This window comes from Oncorhynchus mykiss, chromosome 31 (assembly GCF_013265735.2).
Source record: "Oncorhynchus mykiss isolate Arlee chromosome 31, USDA_OmykA_1.1, whole genome shotgun sequence".
NCBI classification, from domain to species: Eukaryota; Metazoa; Chordata; class Actinopteri; order Salmoniformes; family Salmonidae; genus Oncorhynchus; species Oncorhynchus mykiss.
This window is the reverse complement of record NC_050571.1, coordinates 16,481,393-16,499,730: the sequence shown is the minus strand read 5'-3', so window position 1 is coordinate 16,499,730 and position 18,338 is coordinate 16,481,393. Positions and strand designations below refer to the sequence as shown.

Genomic DNA, 18,338 nt, shown 5'->3' with positions numbered 1-18,338 from the left:
TTACGGATGGCCTCTTATCCGCTCTTCGTCCCCTTCTGCCATAGTTTGTACATCTCAATTGTCAGTAGAAACCACATTTGTTTAAGCAAGTCAGCCATATCAGCAATGTTTTTTTAAAAGGCAGTAAATGAGGCTGAATGAACTGCTTTGCTGCTAAACAAGGCTCCGCGGATGGCCAGGTGTAGCAGCGGTAATGATTCACTCCATGGTGCTGAAAAGAAAGCTCTGCTGTTGGGACAGCTTTATGTCGGCCCTAACAGTGTCACAGTCATAGTGTTGTGGCTTTGCAGGCATGCATGCAAAATATTTTGGGGGGGGGGTTTGCCCCACCAAAAATCGCCACTGGATACATCTAATGCTCCTTATATTGCCTTGAAATGACTGACAGTGTTATGAACAAAATCTTTATTCTTGAGTATACTAGCAATTTCTAGATGTTGGATTGAAAATATTTTATCTTAACCAGTGCTTGATCCGTAAACTTGTTTGCACATTAATTAAGTTGAAATATATTGATAATGAATAAACTGAATCTCGTCATTTTAGATTAGTTGATCTGGTCTTGACATGCTCTGCAATGTAAGTTTGTACATTTTTAATAAACATTATTTGGTCTCTAGGTTTGTGGTCTGATTAACATACTTCTCTTAGTAAACAGAAACACCTCTGTTGTCCCACAAGGAATTTTCCAGTGGATTTGGATGTTGGCAGAAGCAGAAATTGTTCTGAATATATATTTGTAAAACAGTTCACACCCTTTCGCATAACACTTTTTTGTCATGGTTTTATTTTGGGAATTGTTCATAGTACACAAGATTCTCTCTCTATAAAACAATGCATCTGATTTCACTGGACTTCCCTCCCTCGCCACCCACAACATATTTAAACATCACAGAGCACAGTTCATCTGACCCCAGTAAACCGTGCTGCCATCAAATAAAAGGCACAAACAGAACCTTCTCTTTCCCTTGACCCACCCAGCACTACCAATCTGACAAGATAGTTGATGGGCAGAATTATCTTTCACTTCATGATTTGATTTTAAATAGCGAAGTGACTCCATAAATATATAGGAGGAAGCTATAGATAAAATTGCATGATAACACCGTCCATGCTGAATATGAAGGCTTCAAGTCAGTCAACCCACCACCACTAATGATAACCGATTGGCTCCGAGGGGATGTAGGCCAGGTGTATATTATTCATCTGTGTACAGTGAGGTACCGTTAATCAACAGAGACACGTTCAGTTGGCAAACAAATATCATGAATAGACTTGACATGATCCCTTATTCTATCAGACTGTTCCACAACATTGTGCCCTGCTGAACGTGTCCCAGCATTACCCTTCAGGGAAGTACCGTATGCCTTCTGGTAGGTCACTCATATACAGACCCATGCATGCAGACTATCAGTCTTAAGCTGTCAGTCACACTGCAGAAATATCTAACATTCATAACCCATTTATGCGTCTATGTGAACATTCAGCATATACACATTTTATATCAATATAATAAAAAAAAAACTTTTTTCAGACAAATGCACCAACTATGTACATTTCTTTACATCTTTGTTTTTATATAAAAACAATATTTGCGTTGTAATATGAATGCAATGTTTAAACCCCGTAATAGTCTGGATGAGACATGTCTCAGCTTCTGGCACTCTGATCCCCTCTCAGCCAATGAGCAGCTTGTACAGTCAAGTTCAGTGTCTCTTCAATCTTTTTTTCATTATGGAATGTTGAACCTTCCATACATTCCACCCTCTCTGTGGGAGTCAGGGGAAAGTCATCATAGCACTCTGTCTGCTTTGCTTCCTGTCTTCCGCCAACCCTCCTCTTCCTTCCAATCAGTCCAGTTTCCGAGCACCTAGTTTGAGAGGACCCTTCACTGCCTTGCGTTCTGCCCGTTTGGCCTCCAGTTCTTTCCTCCTCTCCTCACGTTTCTTCTTGGCCAGCTCTGCCTTGCTTAGGCCTGCTTAGGAAACAAAAAGACAGACAGCTGTTATAATTTGACTTGAGCCTAATAACATGAACAGCATCTCATTAAAAGGACTCCCTGGTTTCAGATCATTGAGAGAGATGGAGAATAGAGAAGTTAGAGCAGGTTGAGACTCACCTTGACTTCCGTCCACAGACTCCCAGCTCTCCTCGGCTCCCCAGTCTCCAGCAGGCTCTGCACTCCAGCCATCACCAGCCTAGCATGAACCAGAAAGCACAGCGCACATTAAAACATGCAGTCCTTCCATTTCCACCTCAAAATGTTCCCCACTTCACATCAACACCTAACTTTTACCTCCACTTTAACAAGCCTGTTTGTCAGTTGTTCAAAACACAATGCCTACTCCTGTCAAACGTTTATTTATAAAGCCCTCTCCTCACCGTAGCAATGGGGGTGGGCATTGCTCTCTGAGACACGTTGGCAAGGAAGTCTGTCTGCGTGGCTCCCTTACTGTCCCAGTCATACTCGCTGGCTAACCGAACCCCCTCCAGCAGAGCAGCACTCTTAGTAGCCGGAGCAGTCGTTCCCTCCTCCTCCCAGTCATTGCCCCACGTCTCCTCTCCTGGTGAACTCTGACCCTGGCCGTCAGCCTCCTTCTCATTGGACCAGCTGTCGTCGGCATCCCAGCCCGAGCTGCTCCAATCAGAGCTCTGCTTTTTCACCGCCTCAGAAGTTGCTAGACCCACCTGGATGGAAACGGAGACAGCAATGAATGAATACCCCCCATGAAGTTTCAGCATGCACACGGTTTTAAATCATGGACCATTGTTCAGTAGGTTGGAACTTTCAGGAAATTGCAGACAGGAATGTATTTACAAATTAGTCATTTAGCAGATGCTCTTATCCAGAGAGAAGACAGCTAGAGAGCAACCACATCTCTCAGTCATAGTAAGTACATTTTTCCTCAATTAAGTTTAACATCAAAGCCAGAGCTAGTAAGAAAAGACAAGTGTGAGTGTTAGTTACTTTACAGAAATAGCATGACTATGCAATGTGCCATTATCTTTGACTATTCAAACATTCTGCCTCCCTGAAAACCAGATACGTACTCCTCTTACACTGGCCTTCTTTTTGACAGAAGACATTCCTGACCAATCAGAAGAGTTCCAGTCATCTGGGTCTGCTGCCTGTACCTTTTCTGGGTCCTGTGGGGGGAGAGAGAGCGCGAGAGTAGTTAAATGAGTTAACTGATCAAATAGAACATGCCTCTCCAATACAAACATCACTGTTCCCCATGTTCCGTGACAGTTGACGTCCCACGGTCCCAACTGTCAAATCCCACCCCAAAACCATTCCATGCCAATTACCTCCAAACTTCCCCAGTCCTCGTCATCCCACCGGTCTCCGATTGGCTCCTCATTCTTTTCGGATACCTTAGGAGAGTCTGATTGGGTAGCAAGGCCAGAAGCAATGGGTAGAGTCATGGAGGCCGGTGGGGGTTTAACTTCAGAGCCTGGAGGAATGAGGTGAAAGGTGGCTGTAAATAGCGGATGCTATTAACTGATGGATACAGCTTTGCCGGCTCTTCCTATGTTTCTATGGGGGATGCCACCCGTATGTATAGAATGACCAAAAATCAAATCAAATTTGATTTGTCACACGTGCCAAATACAACAGACCTTACTGTGAAATGCTTACTTACAAGCCATTAAGTTTATATTAGTGAATATTTTGTTAAGTAAAATACATTTTACAAAGTTAGAATAAAACAACGAGGCTATACACAGGGGGTACCGGGTCAATGTGCGGGGCTACAGGTTAGGCGAGGTAATTTGAACATGTAGGTAGCGCTAAAGCGACTACGCATATATAATAAACAGCGAGTAACAGCAGTGTAAAAACATGGGGGGGGGGGGGGGGGTCAATGCAAATAGTCTGGGTGGCCATTTGATTAACAGTCTTATGGCTTGGGGACTGAAGTTGTTAAGGAGCCTTTTGGACCTAGACTTGGCGCTCCGGTACCGCTTGACGTGCAGAGAGAACAGTCTACGACTTGGGTGACTGGAGTCTGACAATTTTTTGGGCCTCCCTCTGACACCGCCTAGTATATAGGTCCTGGATGGCAGGAAGCTTGATGTACTGGGCTGTAGGCACTACCCTCTGTAGCGTCTTACGGTCGGATGCTGAGCAGTTGCCATACCAGGAAGTGATGCAACCATGCTCTCGGTTTGTGCAGCTGTATAACATTGAGGATCTGGGGACCCATGCCAAATCAAAACAGAAACATATTTAAGATCCGAGTAATCCTGCAAATAAGTCAGTTTCTTACCCCCGGGTACTCCATCTATCACAGGGCTCCCAGCGCAAGGAGATGCAGTACCACCACCAACAGGGGTGTTCTCAGCCGGGCTGCCCCCCTCTGCCCCCGGGCCGGTCCGGATGAGCTTGGAGGTCAGAGAAGACACCCCCGTCACTGCCCAGCCTGCCCAACTGGCCGCTGCCCCAGCCGGCTGGGCTGATGACATCACATCCTTTTCTAGGTTGAGAAGGAGATAAGTAATATTAGACACTCAAATGCTGCAAAAAGATTCCTTATAAGGGATAGTTTGGGATTTTGGCAATGAAGGAAGTTACAGGTATACCACATGACCAAGAGTGTGGACAGCTGCTCGTCAAACATCTCATTCCAAAATCATGGACATTAATATGGAGTTGATCCCCCCTACTATAACAGCCTCCACTCTTCTGGGAAGGCTTTCCACTAGATGTTGGAACATTGCTGCTATAACAGCCTCCACTCTTCTGGGAAGGCTTTCCACTAGATGCTGGAACATTGCTGCGGGGACTTGCTATTAGCCACAAGAGCATTAGTGAGGTCGGGCACTGATGTTGGGCGATTAGGCCTGGCTCGCAGTCAGCGTTCCAATTCATCCCAAATGTGTTCGATGGGGTTAAGATCAAGGCAGTCAATTTCTTCCACACCGATCTCGACAAACCATTTCTGTATGGACCTCACTTAGTGCATTGTCATTCTGATACATGAAAGGACCTTCCCCAAACTTGCCACCAAGTTGGAAGCAGAGAATCTTCTAGAGTGTTGTATGCTGTGGCGCCAAGATTTCACTTCACTGGAACTAAGGGTTCTAGCCCAAACCATGAAAAACAGCCACAGACCATTATTCCTCGTCCACCAAACTTTACAGGTAACTTTAGGTAGCGTTCTCCTGGCATCCGCCAAACCCAGACTCATCCATCGGACTGCCAGATGGTGAAGCGTGATTCATCACTCCAGAGAACACGTTTCCACTGCTCCAGAGACACCACTCCAGTCGCCGCTTGGCATTGACATGGTCTGCTCGGCCACAGAAACCCATTTCATGAAGCTCCTAGACGTTTCCACTTCACAATAACAGCACGTACAGTTGATCGGGCAGCTCTAGCATGGCAGAAATTTGACGAACTGACTTGTAGGAAAGGTGGCATCCTATGATGGTGCCACGTTGAAGTCACTGAGCTCTTCAGTAAGGCCATTCTACTGCCAATGTTTGTCTATGGAGATCGCATGGCTGTGTGCTCAATTTTAAAACACCTGTCAGCAACAAGTGTGGCTGAAATAGTCTAATCCACAAATGTGAAGGGGTGTGTCCACATACTTTTGTGTGTGTTATATATTTATATAGTGTAGTTTGCGAGCAAATGATACCGAGCTTAGCGCAATGACTGGAAGTCTTTGGGTACAGCTAACACTAGTTAGCATTGGTTCACAAAACTACCTCTAACTTCCTTCATACTGGACACAGAATTTTTTTTATCCACGAGATCATCGGACTCTGGGGAAGCAGATAAAGGACTTCATTGCCAAAATCCCGTACTATCCCTTTAATGTGAGATCAGTGTTTGAGGCTTTGTTGTCTTTGGCGACCTGGAGGTTTGCGATTGTGTACAGACCTATTTCAGCCAGCTTGGTTGGATCTTCAGAAACAGTCTCCAGCTTCGTCAAGAAATTCTTTATTGCTTTAAATGCCTGAGGGACAGAAAAAAAAACATGTGTTTCACAAGCTAGGTTTCTATCCAATTGGCAACAACTTTTCATGCAAATATATACACTGCTCAAAAAAATAAAGGGAACACTAAAATAACACATCCTAGATCTGAATGAATGAAATATTCTTATTAAATACTTTTTTCTTTACATAGTTGAATGTGCTGACAACAAAATCACACAAATTATCAATGGAAATCAAATTTATCAACCCATGGAGGTCTGGATATGGAGTGACACTCAAAATTAAAGTGGAAAACCACACTACAGGCAGATTCAACTTTGATGTTATGTCCTTAAAACAAGTCAAAAATGAGGCTCAGTAGTGTGTGTGGCCTCCACGTGCCTGTATGACCTCCCTACAATGCCTGGGCATGTTCCTGATGAGATGGCGGATGGTCTCCTGAGCGATCTCCTCCCAGACCTGGACTAAAGCATCCGCCAACTCCTGGACAGTTTGTGGTGCAACGTGGCGTTGGTGGATGGAGCAAGACATGATGTCCCAGATGTGCTCAATTGGATTCAGGTCTGGGGAATGGGCGGGCCAGTCCATAGCATCAATGCCTTCCTCTTGCAGGAACTGCTGACACTCCAGCCACATGAGGTCTAGCATTGTCTTGCATTAGGAGGAACCCAGGGCCAACCGCACCAGCATATGGTCTCACAAGGGGTCTGAGGATCTCATCTCGGTACCTAATGGCAGTCAGGCTACCTCTGGTGAGCACATGGAGGACTGTGCGGCCCCCCAAAGAAATGCCACCCCACACCATGACTGACCCACCACCAAACCGGTCATGCTGGAGGATGTTGCAGGCAGCAGAACCTTCTCCACGGCGTCTTCAGGCTGTCACGTCTGTCACGTGCTCAGTGTGAACCTGCTTTCATCTGTGAAGAGCACAGGGCGCCAGTGGCGAATTTGCCAATCTTGGTGTTCTCTGGCAAATGCCAAACGTCCTGCACAGTGTTGGGCTGTAAGCACAACCTCCACCTGTGGATGTCGGGCCCTCATAGCACCCTCATAGAGCCTGTGTCTGACCGTTTGAGCAGACACATGCACATTTGTGGCCTGCTGGAGGTCATTTTGCAGGGCTCTGGCAGTGCTCCTCCTGCTCCTCCTTGCACAAACGCGGAGGTAGCGGTCCTGCTGCTGGGTTGTTGCCCTCCTCCACGTCTCCTGATGTACTGGCCTATCTCCTGGTAGCGCCTCCATGCTCTGGACACTACGCTGACAAACACAGCAAACCTTCTTGCCACAGCTCGCATTGATGTGCCATCCTGGATGAGCTGCACTACCTGAGCCACTTGTGTTTCCACAGCCATTTCTCGCATAATATATTTTACAGACACAAAAATCCCACCTTGTCTGGCGTATTTTGTTTTTTCGACATTTGGAAAGTTTACTGCCCGTCGTGGCATTTTTATAATTCATGTGCATAAAAAGGTTGGATGGAACCTTCTTACAGATGGAATGTTGCAATGTGAAATGAGAGTTAGGTAAAAATAGATTTTCATATGTAGATGGAGATTTCAGGCTGAAATATTTCTAAACCTAATGCAATGTGTAAGGTGTTTGTAGTGCTTCTCACCTGATCTCTAACGTTCTTGTCAGGGTCAACAGTGAGGGTACAGAGTGTTGGTAGTACCCGTGCTGCACTTTCTGTCACACTGTAGTAGTTGTGGGTCGCTGCAAAGCCCAGAACCCCGGCCGCCCGAGAGGCGGGAAAGGGGTCCTTAGTGGCCCGAGAGAACGCCGAGATCAACACTCGTTGCCGTGTCTGTGGAGGAAAGGAGAGAGGTATGAATAAGAGCACAAACGAGGGGGGAGAGTGAGAGCGAGAAAGGGGGAGACGGGAAGAGAGAGGAGGAGAGAGCGAGGAGCGAGCGAGCTAAACAGAGAGAGCGAGGGAGAGAGCTGCTCAACATGCTCTGCTCACACCTACTGTAATGGTCCGAGCCTAAACCACACAAAACACCACTAGACAGTACAGAAATCCAAGCTTTTACTATATCATGCTGGAATATACAAGGCCTCAGGTCATCTCCCTTTGAACTAAAGAGCAAGAACCTAGACTTCAAAGAAATTGGAAATACAGACATTGTCATCCCACAAGAAACATGGTATAGAGGAGGCGGACTCACGCGCTGCCCTCTAGGTTATAGAGCTGGTAGTCCCATCCACCAAGCTACCAGGTGTGAAACAGGGAAGAGACTCAAGGGGTATGCTAATTTGGTAGAGCAGACCTATCCCACTCTATTCAATTAGTCAAAACAAATGAATAAGGAAATGATCTCAGAGAAAAATGTCCTCATGTGTGCTACCTATATCCCCCTACAGTATCCATGTACTTTAATGATGACAGCTTCTCCATCCTAGAGGGGGAGATCAACCATTTCCAGGCTCAGGGACATGTACTGGTCTGTGGCGAACTACATGCCAGAACACAACACCCTCAGCACACAAGGGGACAAACACCTACCTGGAGGTGACACCATTCCCTCCCTAATATGCCACCCTAGACACAACTATGACAAATATGGGTCACAACTCCTGGAGCTCTGTCGCACGCTGGGTCTGTACATAGTCAATGGTAGGCTTCAAGGGGACCTCTATGGTAGGTACACCTATAGCTCATCTCTTGGTAGTAGTAGTGTAGATGACTTTATCACTGACCTCAACACAGAGTCTCTCAGAGTGTTCACAGTCAGCCCACTGACACACCTTCTCATGCTTTTTTTAATAAATCAAAAAAGCTGGACTCTGGCATGAGGGTCTGCTATACAAATTGATGTAAAGCAGTGTTGGGGGAAAAACATACGACTTTATAAAAAACATGTACACAAAGTGCGCAGTTAAAATTGGCACAAAAAAAACATTTATTTCCACAGGGCCGTGGGTTGAGACAGGGAGTGAGCTTGAACCCCACTGAAGTTTACATACACCTTAGCCAACTACATTTAAACTCAGTTTTTCACAATTCCTGACATTTAATCCTAGTACAAATTCCCTGTCTTAGGTCAGTTAGGATCATCACTATTTTAAGAATGTGAAATGTCAGGAAAAATAGTAGAGAGAATGATATATTTCAGCTTTTAATTCTTTCATCACGTTCCCAGTGGGTAAGAGGTTAACAAACTCAATTAGTATTTGGTAGCATTGCCTTTAAATTGTTTAACTTGAGTCAAACGTGTCCGGTAGTCTTCCACAAGCTTCCCACAATAAGTTGGGTGAATTTTGTCCCATTCCTCCTGACAGAGCTGGTGTAACTGAGTCAGGTTTGTAGGCCTCCTTGCTCGCACACGCCTTTTCAGTTCTGCCCACAAATGTTCTATAGGATTGAAGTCAGGACTTTGCGATGGCCACTCCAATACCTCAACTTTGTTGTCCGTAAGCCATTTTGACACAACTTTGGAAGTATGCTTGGGGTCAATGTCCATTTAGAAGACCCATTTGCGACCAAGCTTTAACTGATGTCTGAGATTGCTTCAATATATCCACATAATTTTCCATCCTCATGATAGCATCTATGGGGCGGCAGGGTAGCCTAGTGGTTAGAGAGTTGGACTAGTAACCGGAAGGTTGCAAGTTCAAACCCCCCGAGCTGACAATCTGTCGTTCTGCCCCTGAACAGGCAGTTAACCCACTGTTCCTAGGCCGTCATTGAAATTTGCGCAACAAATCAAATCACATTTTATTGGACACATATACACTGCTGAAAAAAAATAAAGGGAACACTTAAACAACACAATGTAACTCCAAGTCAATCACACTTCTGTGAAATCAAACTGTCCACCTAGGAAGCAACACTGATTGACAATACATTTCACATGCTGTTGTGCAAATGGAATAAACAATGATGTTTTGGTCACTTTTGAATGCTGGCGGTGCTTTCACTCTAGTGGTAGCACGAGACGGAGTCTACAACCCACACAAGTGGCTCAGGTAGTGCAGCTCATCCAGGATGGCACATCAATGCGAGCTGTGGCAAGAAGGTTTGCTGTGTCTGTCAGCGTAGTGTCCAGAGCATGGAGGCGCTACCAGGAGACAGGCCAGTACATCAGGAGACGTGGAGGCGGCGGTAGGAGGGCAACAACCCAGCAGCAGGACCGCTACCTCCGCCTTTGTGCAAGGAGGAGCAGGAGGAGCACTGCCAGAGCCCTGCAAAATGACCTCCAGCAGGCCACAAATGTGCATGTGTCTGCTCAAACGGTCAGAAACAGACTCCATGAGGGTGCTATGAGGGCCCGACGTCCACAGGTGGGGGTTGTGCTTACAGCCCAACACCGTGCAGGACGTTTGGCATTTGCCAGAGAACACCAAGATTGGCAAATTCGCCACTGGCGCCCTGTGCTCTTCACAGATGAAAGCAGGTTCACACTGAGCACGTGACAGACGTGACAGCCTGAAGACGCCGTGGAGAAGGTTCTGCTGCCTGCAACATCCTCCAGCATGACCAGTTTGGCGGTGGGTCAGTCATGGTGTGGGGTGGCATTTCTTTGCGGGGCCGCACAGCCCTCCATGTGCTCGCCAGAGGTAGCCTAACTGCCATTAGGTACCGAGATGTGATCCTCAGACCCCTTGTGAGACCATATGCTGGTGCGGTTGGCCCTGGGTTCCTCCTAATGCAAGACAATGCTAGACCTCATGTGGCTGGAGTGTGTCAGCAGTTCCTGCAAGAGGAAGGCATTGATGCTATGGACTGGCCCGCCCTTTCCCCAGACCTGAATCCAATTGAGCACATCTGGGACATCATGTCTCGCTCCATCCACCAACGCTACGTTGCACCACAGACTGTCCAGGAGTTGGCGGATGCTTTAGTCCGGGTCTGGGAGGAGATCCCTCAGGAGACCATCCGCCAACTCATCAGGAGCATGCACAGGCGTTGTAGGGAGGTCATACAGGCACGTGGAGGCCACACACACTACTGAGACTCATTTTGACTTGTTTTAAGGACATTACATCAAAGTTGGATCAGCCTGTAGTGTGGTTTTCCACTTTAATTTTGAGTGTGACTCCAAATTCAGACCTCCATGGGTTGATAAATTTGATTTCCATTGATAATTTGTGTGATTTTGTTTTCAGCACATTCAACTATGTAAAGAAAAAAGTATTTAATAAGAATATTTCATTCATTCAGATCTAGGATGTGTTATTTTAGTGTTCCCTTTATTTTTTTGAGCAGTGTATATTAGCAGATGTTAATGCGAGTGTAGCGAAATGATTGTGCTTCTAGTTCCGACAGTGCAGTAATATCTAACAAGTAATCTAACAATTTCCCAACAACTACCTAATACACACAAATCTAAAAAGTGGTGAATGAGAATATGTAAATATATGGATGAGCGGCATAGGCAAGGTGCAATAGATGCTATAAAATTCAGTATATACACATATGCATATGATATGAGTAATATAAGATATGTAAACATTGTTAAAGTGGCATTGTTTAAAGTGACTAGTGATCAATTTATTAAAGTGGCCAGTGATTGGGTCTCAATGCAGACAGCAGCCTCTCTGTGCTTGTGATGGCTATTTAACAGTCTGATGGCATTGAGGAGCTGTTTTTCAGTCTCTCGGTCCCAGCTTTGATGCACCTGTACTGACCTCGCCTTCTGGTTGGTAGTGGTGTGAACAGGCAGTGGCTCAGGTGGTTGTTGTCCTTGATCTTTTTAGCATTCCTGTGACGTCGGGTGATGTAGGTGTCATGGAGTGCAGGTAGTTTGCCTCCGGTGATGCGTTGTGCAGACCGCACCACCCTCTGGAGAGCCTTGCGGTTGAGGGCGGTGCAGTTGCCATACCAGGCGATGATAAAGCCTGACAGGACGCTCTCGATTGTGCATCTGTAAAAGTTAGTCTGGGTTTTGGGTGACAAGCCAAATGTATTCAGCCTCCTGAGGTTGAAGATTCGCCAATGCGCCTTCTTCATCACACTCTGAGTGCCCTCAGCTCCTCCCTGTAGGCTGTCTCGTCATTATTGGTAATCAAGCCCACTACTGTTGTGTCATCTGCAAACTTGATGATAGAGTTGGAGGCGTGTGTGGCCAAGTAGTCATGAGTGAACTGGGAGAACAGGTGGGGGCTGAGCACGCATCCTTGTGGGGGCCCAGTGTTGAGGGTCAGCGAAGTGGAGATGTTTCCTACCTTCACCACCTGGGGGAGGCCCGTCAGAAAGTCCAGGACCCAATTGCACAGGGCGGGGTTGAGACCCAGGGCCTCCAGCTTGATGATGAACTTGGGGGGGGTACTATGGTGTTGAATGAATGCTGAGCTGTAGTCAATGAACAGCATTCTTACATAGGTATTCCTCGTCCAGATGGGATAGGGCAGTGTGATGGGGATTGCGTCGTCTGTGGACCCGTTGGGGCGGTATGCAAACTGAAGTGGATCTAGGGTGGCCGGTAAGGTGGAGGTGATATGATCCTTGACTAGCTCTCAAAGCACTTCATGATGACAGAAGTGAGTGCTACAGGGCGGTAGTCATTTAGTTCAGGTATCTTTGCCTTCTTGGGTACAGGAACAATGGTGGCCATCTTGAAGCATGTGGGAACAGCAGACTGGGTTAGGGAGTGGTTGAATATGTCCGTATACACACCAGCCATCTGGTCTGCGCATGATCTGAGGACATGGCTAGGGATTCCGTCTGGGCCAGCAGCCTTGCGAGGGTTAACAAGTTTAAATGTTTTACTCACGTCGGCCACGGAGAAGGAGTGCAGTCCTTGTTAGCGGGTCGCAACAGTGGCACTGTGTTATCATCAAAGTGGACAAAGGTGTTTAGTTTGTCTGGAAGTGTGACGTCGGTGTCCATGACGTGGCTGGTTTTCCCTTTGTAGTCTGATTTCCTGTAGACCCTGCCACATACGTCTCGTGTCTGAGCCGTTCAATTGCGACTCCACTTTGTCCCTGTTTCCCGGCATTTTGCTTGTTTGATTGCCTTGTGGAGGGAATAACTACACTGAATACCAGGCAGTTAGCAAGTTTGGTAGGCTACCAATGACCATCAGCAGCATCAGAGTTTGGAGAAGCCTAATTACTGTGACTAAACTGTCACGTGGAATTTGACTGCCTTCATGACTCGTGACTGCCTGTAGTCCTAGTCCTGGGGCTCTGTTCACAAAACAGACCCCGCAGAGCCCCAGGACAGCAACACAATTAGAACCAACCAAATCACAAGAAAACAAAAAAAAATATTCCTTGACACATTGGAAAGAATTTACGAAAAATCAGAGCAAACTAGAATGCTATTTGGCCCTAAACAGAGAGTACACTGTGGCAGAATACCTGACCACTGTGACTGATCCGAACTTAATTAAGGAACTTAATTAAGGACAGCTTTGTACAGACTCCGTGAGCATAGCCTTGTAGGCAGACCTGGCTCTCAAGAGAAGACAGGCTATGTGCACACTGCCCACAAAATGAGGTGGAAACTGAGCTGCACTTCCTAACCTCCTGCCCAATGTACAAGAGACACATATTTCCCTCAGATTACACAGACGCACAAATTTGAAAACAAATCCAATTTTGATAAACCATATCTATTGGGTGAAATATCATAGTGTACCATCACAGCAGCAAGATTTGTTGCCACAAGAAAAGGACAACCAGTGAAGAACAAACGCCATTGGAAATACAACCCATTCCATCTATAGATCTATGGAGAGAGAGAGAGAGAGAGAAAGCAGGTGAGTTACCCCAGCGTTGAGGTAGGGGGCGATCTTTCCCAGGCACACGGTGGTGTTGCAGCGGATTGGTCCCTGCTCGTCTCTCGCCTGCAGCCGTGCAAAGTGCCTCATCAGCTCCTGATTCAGATTACTCTCATTCAGCTTGGGGGCCAGCAGCAGCATGGACTGGGAGAAGGAGAGAACAGAAAGAGGCATAAAAACCATTTAACAACAAGAACAGACCTTTGGGAACACCATTAACCACAGGGAATGTATACTTTCAGTTCCACTTGAATAAAGAAGTGAGTGAAGCCTCCTGGTCTTGTGAGCATAAGTCTGACAGAGTTGGTGAGACAGTTATACCTTGACAGTTTGTTCTCTGATGGCCGGGTTTGTGTCTGTGAAACCGTGAACGACATGAGGGAAGATCTGCGAGTTCACCGCTGCATCGTTTAGATACTGAACAAACTGCTCCATCTGAAGGAAAGAGAGATGAGGACGGGGTTGGAAAGAGGAATAAAACAAGAGATCTGCAGCAAACACTCATTCTGGTGTAATGGCCGTCTCTGTACTCTGATGTGTGGTACTCTGTACCTGTTGAAGCAGTCGTATCCTCATGGCCCGGTCTGTAGAAGAGAACATCTTCACAATGACAGGAATGATCTTCTGCTGGTACTCCTCCGCAGACAGGAACTTCCCCACCTGACAGAGACAGAAAGAAAGAGACATGGAAAATGTTCTGCCCTCTCGGGATCCTAAGGTGGGTTAGTGGTCTGTTGACATCCCCTTGGTGGTGTGTGGGAGGGTTATATTCTGCCTGGTTGGATGGGTATCTGTTGTGTCAACTACTGATGTAAAAAAAGGCTTTACAAAATACATTTGATTGATTGGTGGGAGATGATTAGTTGCCAAAAGCATGTTTCCCCATGAAGAAATGCCTTTAAAAGCCATTTAATGATTATGCTTTACATAGATATGACATAGTTTTCCCACTTCTGCATAAAAGAGAGGAGCAATTAAATGCCAGGCCGGTGATCCATTCTCCTATCTAAATCCCTCCTCTCTGCCTCCACAGCACACATACCTTAAACAGAGGTGTGAGGACGACAGCACCGGCGTTGCCAAACTCAAAGGCAGTGAGTAGCTGTGGCAGCACCTTGTGCTTACAGAAGTCCTCTGGGAATGAGTCCAGGTTCTCACTCAGGTCCTGAAAGAACTGCTGCTTCTCTGCTGGGTCTTTGATCTGGATCAGATTGAATAGATAAGATAGATTTCACTGAATAAAATGTTTTATTGGTAAGTCAACACATTTCAATGAGAGCTGTGTCACCTCTAATGTGTCAAGCTTTTTCTATATCAGGACAGGGGTCCGGAATCACACCTGGATCTCCTCTAGGAAAAGGTTGCTCTCAACGAAGCTGTTGCTAAGGAATCCTCCGGGAGCTCTGCAGTTTTGCAGGAAGCGGGCTGGGTTAGGCCGGGCCCTGGCATTGGCCCCCACCAGCTCACAGTAGTGTGGCACCAATGCTTTAGGGATCTGAGGGACAACAAACCATAATACGTTTCACATCACTTCCAATTAATTCATGATCTTTGATTTTTTTTTGACAGGAGGACATTAGAATCATTTTAGGATTTTCTTAATGTGTGATGCTCTGGTAAAATGTTAGAAGGTAAAGGGTGGGAGAGGAGGGTACCTTTCCGAGGGAGCGTAGGGAGGAGGCTCGGGGAAGTGGACCATTGAACACTTCCCAGATCAGACAGCCCAGCCGCCACACATCCCCAGCCCTTGAGGACAGAGAGATAGACTCAGACAATACAAATATGAAGTATCTTCAGACTACATTAAGCATTGAACTAAAACCTTTGTATGGGAGATCCCAGGAAGACAAATTTTCATGAAATCAGTCTTTCATTCTTAAATTATTCTCTGTCCGCCTCACCATTTCTCTCCACTGTTTGGTGATTCAGGGGCGTCGTATTTATCCATTTCAGGGTGAACAGCTTTGGCGGAGGGTAGTGATGTGGAGGCGTCCCCGTTCTCTGGGGTCATGTGGTCCAGACCGCCAAGCTTCCATTCTCCGGCTCGGTCCACAAACACAGCCCAGATACCCAGGTTGTTGTGGAGGAGGTGGCAGTCATTCACCAGGAAACTAAGGGCTTTCTACAGGGGGGAAATAGAGTGTGTGAGAGATAATCAAATAATTCCCCATAACAATGGACTAATTATTTGCCTGAATTTGATTTGGTATAGATTGCTATGTAATAAACAATTTTAAGTGTGGGAAGACTCAGAGAGATGCATTCCTTTGAGGAAAGTTAGTCTAGAATCATCTGTTGTAACTGAGTACTGATGCTCTACCTTTGACCTGTTGAATGGTATGGTTAAAGTTTGACGCCATTCTGGGCCGGGGACACACTTATAATGTATCTGTGAACCTGTTTAACTCTGTAGCAGCTGATGTGACTTCCTACGAGCCTTTCGGGCTGGTGTTTAGAGAACATTCAGTACTGTGTGATTAATATATAAGTGCCTTCTAAGACAAGATGGAGTCATATTGCCATTGAGTAAGAGATTGATAGAGAGGAAGGAGGAGGATAATGGAGTAGAGGTGGAAGAGGATTGATAAAGGACAAGCAGCACTCAACATAAAGAAACATCAGGAAATCAGAGCACTCATTTCCCCTCCAGTCTACTGACCACAGTCTGATGCAGGCCCCAGGACACCTCCAGCTCTCCAGAGCCCCCCCTCTCTGACTGGGCCTTCAGGTGGGCTGCCAGGGGGGTGACCTGCTCTGTGACCAGGTACAGGCTCTTCTCTGTCTGCAACGCACCAGAAAGAGACAACATTAATGCATTCACAATGACATTGTTAAAATGTGCATTAGTCTTAAGTATGGTTCTATTATACAGTTAGTACACTAACGACTAGCACACTAGCTACTGTTTCTCTCTAGAAGAGACATGGGAACTAACTGATTCAGTCCTTGATACTCACCACACTCTGCATGAAAAACAATTACAAGAAAAACAAATACAGAAGACTGAGAAAATGGTGACAGAATGATTGTTTTAAATATCAACTAAATTGTGATGTTATTTGCATTTGGTAGGAAATACACACAGACACACACCTCCAATCCATCTACATAGGCCAGGATGTTGGGATGTCGGAGGGTCTTCATACGTTTGAACGCTGCCTTGGCTAGCTGGGTCTGTTCCTCTGTCCCTGTTGATACCTCGTACACAAACACCGATAGTGGTTCCCCACCCGTCTAAGGAGATGTCAAAATGTGACAATGTCATGATCCATCATTAGTATGAGAAGAGATGTTATTGAGGTTTAGCGGTGATGTTATTGTGACTTAGGGGAGATTAAGTTACAGTCTCCCTGGTGAGGCCAGACCTCAATCACAGGAGTGGTGTTGTTCGATCCTGAACCTTGCAATAAGGGTTGTTGTCATGTCACCATACAATTTGTCTCAGTCAACTAGCTACCTATTTAAAGGTTAAACACAGCACGACACCTACACAAGTACACGCCAAAGGTTCCACCATTGCATCAGCATGGCATTGAACAATAAGTAAAAGGAACAAACAATGCTAAGCGGAACCTTTGACAAATTAGCCGATAACGTTAGTAGTTAGCTAACTAGCTACCAGGCAAAGCAAGAATGACAGTGTGCTAACGACATCATTATTTGTCATGAAAGTTTGTCGAAATACATTTTGCATGAGCATGTAACGTTAACTAGCTGACGTTTCTAGCTCGTTATAGGTGACACCAGTGGCTAGATAGCTAACGTTAGCTAGCTAATAACTGTAGCAGAGATTGACGTGGCGATATTACGTGTCCCTGCATAAACAAAACATAGCTAACATTAACTATGCTAGTCTTACAAGTTACGTTCGCTAACCGTGTTGTTTTAACTAACGTTAGGCGATAAATATCAGGACAACGCCATCTATATAGACGACATACATCGTGATAATCATGTATGGCAATTTAACATTCAATTTCATCCCATAAATAAGAATGGTGTCCTGCCTTGAACTCAGTCATAGCTAGCTAGCGAGGCCTTGCCTTGTATCAGCTAGCTAACAAGACATCTATCAAATATATTTCTGCCCCCACTATTGTATTTACCTTTCGCTTGCCTCGATGCAGTGTCCATATTCCGGACTTGTCTTGCGTGTCCGGTAAAATGTCATAATTAAAGTCTTTGACTGGATCCCGAGCGAAAAAGGACCACATCGTTCCTACATCAAGCAAACAACTACGTAGCTATGGCGAGCCGCAGCCTGCTAGCAAGCTAGCTACTCCGGATAGATCAGATCCTTCCCTGTAGTCGATTCCACCACTTGGGGGGGGGGAGCAGATGCTAGACTGGCGAGTGTAGGCAGTGGGTGATTCAAATGTTGACTTCTTCTTCTATGGTATTTTGGCGATCACACAATTTAATGTGCATCCCACCACCTACTAGGCTATTACCCCCAAAAACTACTATTATTTTGGATATTATAAATAAAAATGTCGGTTAAAAATAAACAGATCGGATCCCTACAGTCTCAAGGGAAACCTGGGATGGCGTGTCTTCCGGCGTCAGTACCCCCTTGCAAGTATTTCGATGTAAATCCTTCAGTCCCCGAAACCTTTCAACTGCAGCTACAATAATTCCTTCTTTGAGACTTGTGCT

The 18,338-nt window shown here is 45.9% G+C and overlaps 1 protein-coding gene across 4 annotated transcripts; it reads right to left on the bottom strand.

The window, feature by feature from the left end:
* Positions 1–766: 766 nt before the first annotated feature.
* On the bottom strand, positions 767–18,022 carry LOC110504659 (N-terminal kinase-like protein). Of its 4 annotated transcripts, none has more exons than XM_021583425.2 (19): positions 17,789–18,022; positions 16,776–16,916; positions 16,640–16,645; positions 16,342–16,464; positions 15,584–15,804; positions 15,338–15,428; positions 15,022–15,177; positions 14,725–14,883; positions 14,235–14,342; positions 14,004–14,117; positions 13,671–13,826; positions 7,571–7,759; positions 5,891–5,966; positions 4,272–4,478; positions 3,310–3,455; positions 3,052–3,147; positions 2,383–2,688; positions 2,120–2,198; positions 767–1,975 (listed from the first exon to the last, which is right to left on the bottom strand). In XM_021583425.2, exons 1-19 carry the CDS (start codon positions 17,894–17,896, stop codon positions 1,851–1,853), a joined length of 2,607 nt encoding a protein of 868 aa, XP_021439100.2. In that variant the 5' UTR covers positions 17,897–18,022; the 3' UTR covers positions 767–1,850. The 4 variants fall into 4 exon arrangements, with proteins under 4 accessions (XP_021439100.2, XP_021439102.2, XP_021439099.2 ...); XM_021583427.2 differs by having other exon boundaries at positions 767–1,978; positions 3,061–3,147; XM_021583424.2 differs by having other exon boundaries at positions 767–1,978; positions 17,789–18,020.
* Between the last annotated feature and the right edge of the window lie 316 nt (positions 18,023–18,338).

Bases quoted from the DNA above. Each gene is read 5' to 3' on its own strand.
- LOC110504659 (XM_021583424.2), bottom strand. From the start codon at position 17,896: ATGTGGTCCTTTTTCGCTCGGGATCCAGTCAAAGACTTTAATTATGAC. The intron at 16,917-17,788 runs GTAAATACAATA...ACATCTCCTTAG, and splicing joins TGCATCGAGGCAAGCGAAAG to ACGGGTGGGGAACCACTATC. The intron at 2,689-3,051 runs GTACGTATCTGG...GTTTCCATCCAG, and splicing joins AGAAGGCCAGTGTAAGAGGA to GTGGGTCTAGCAACTTCTGA.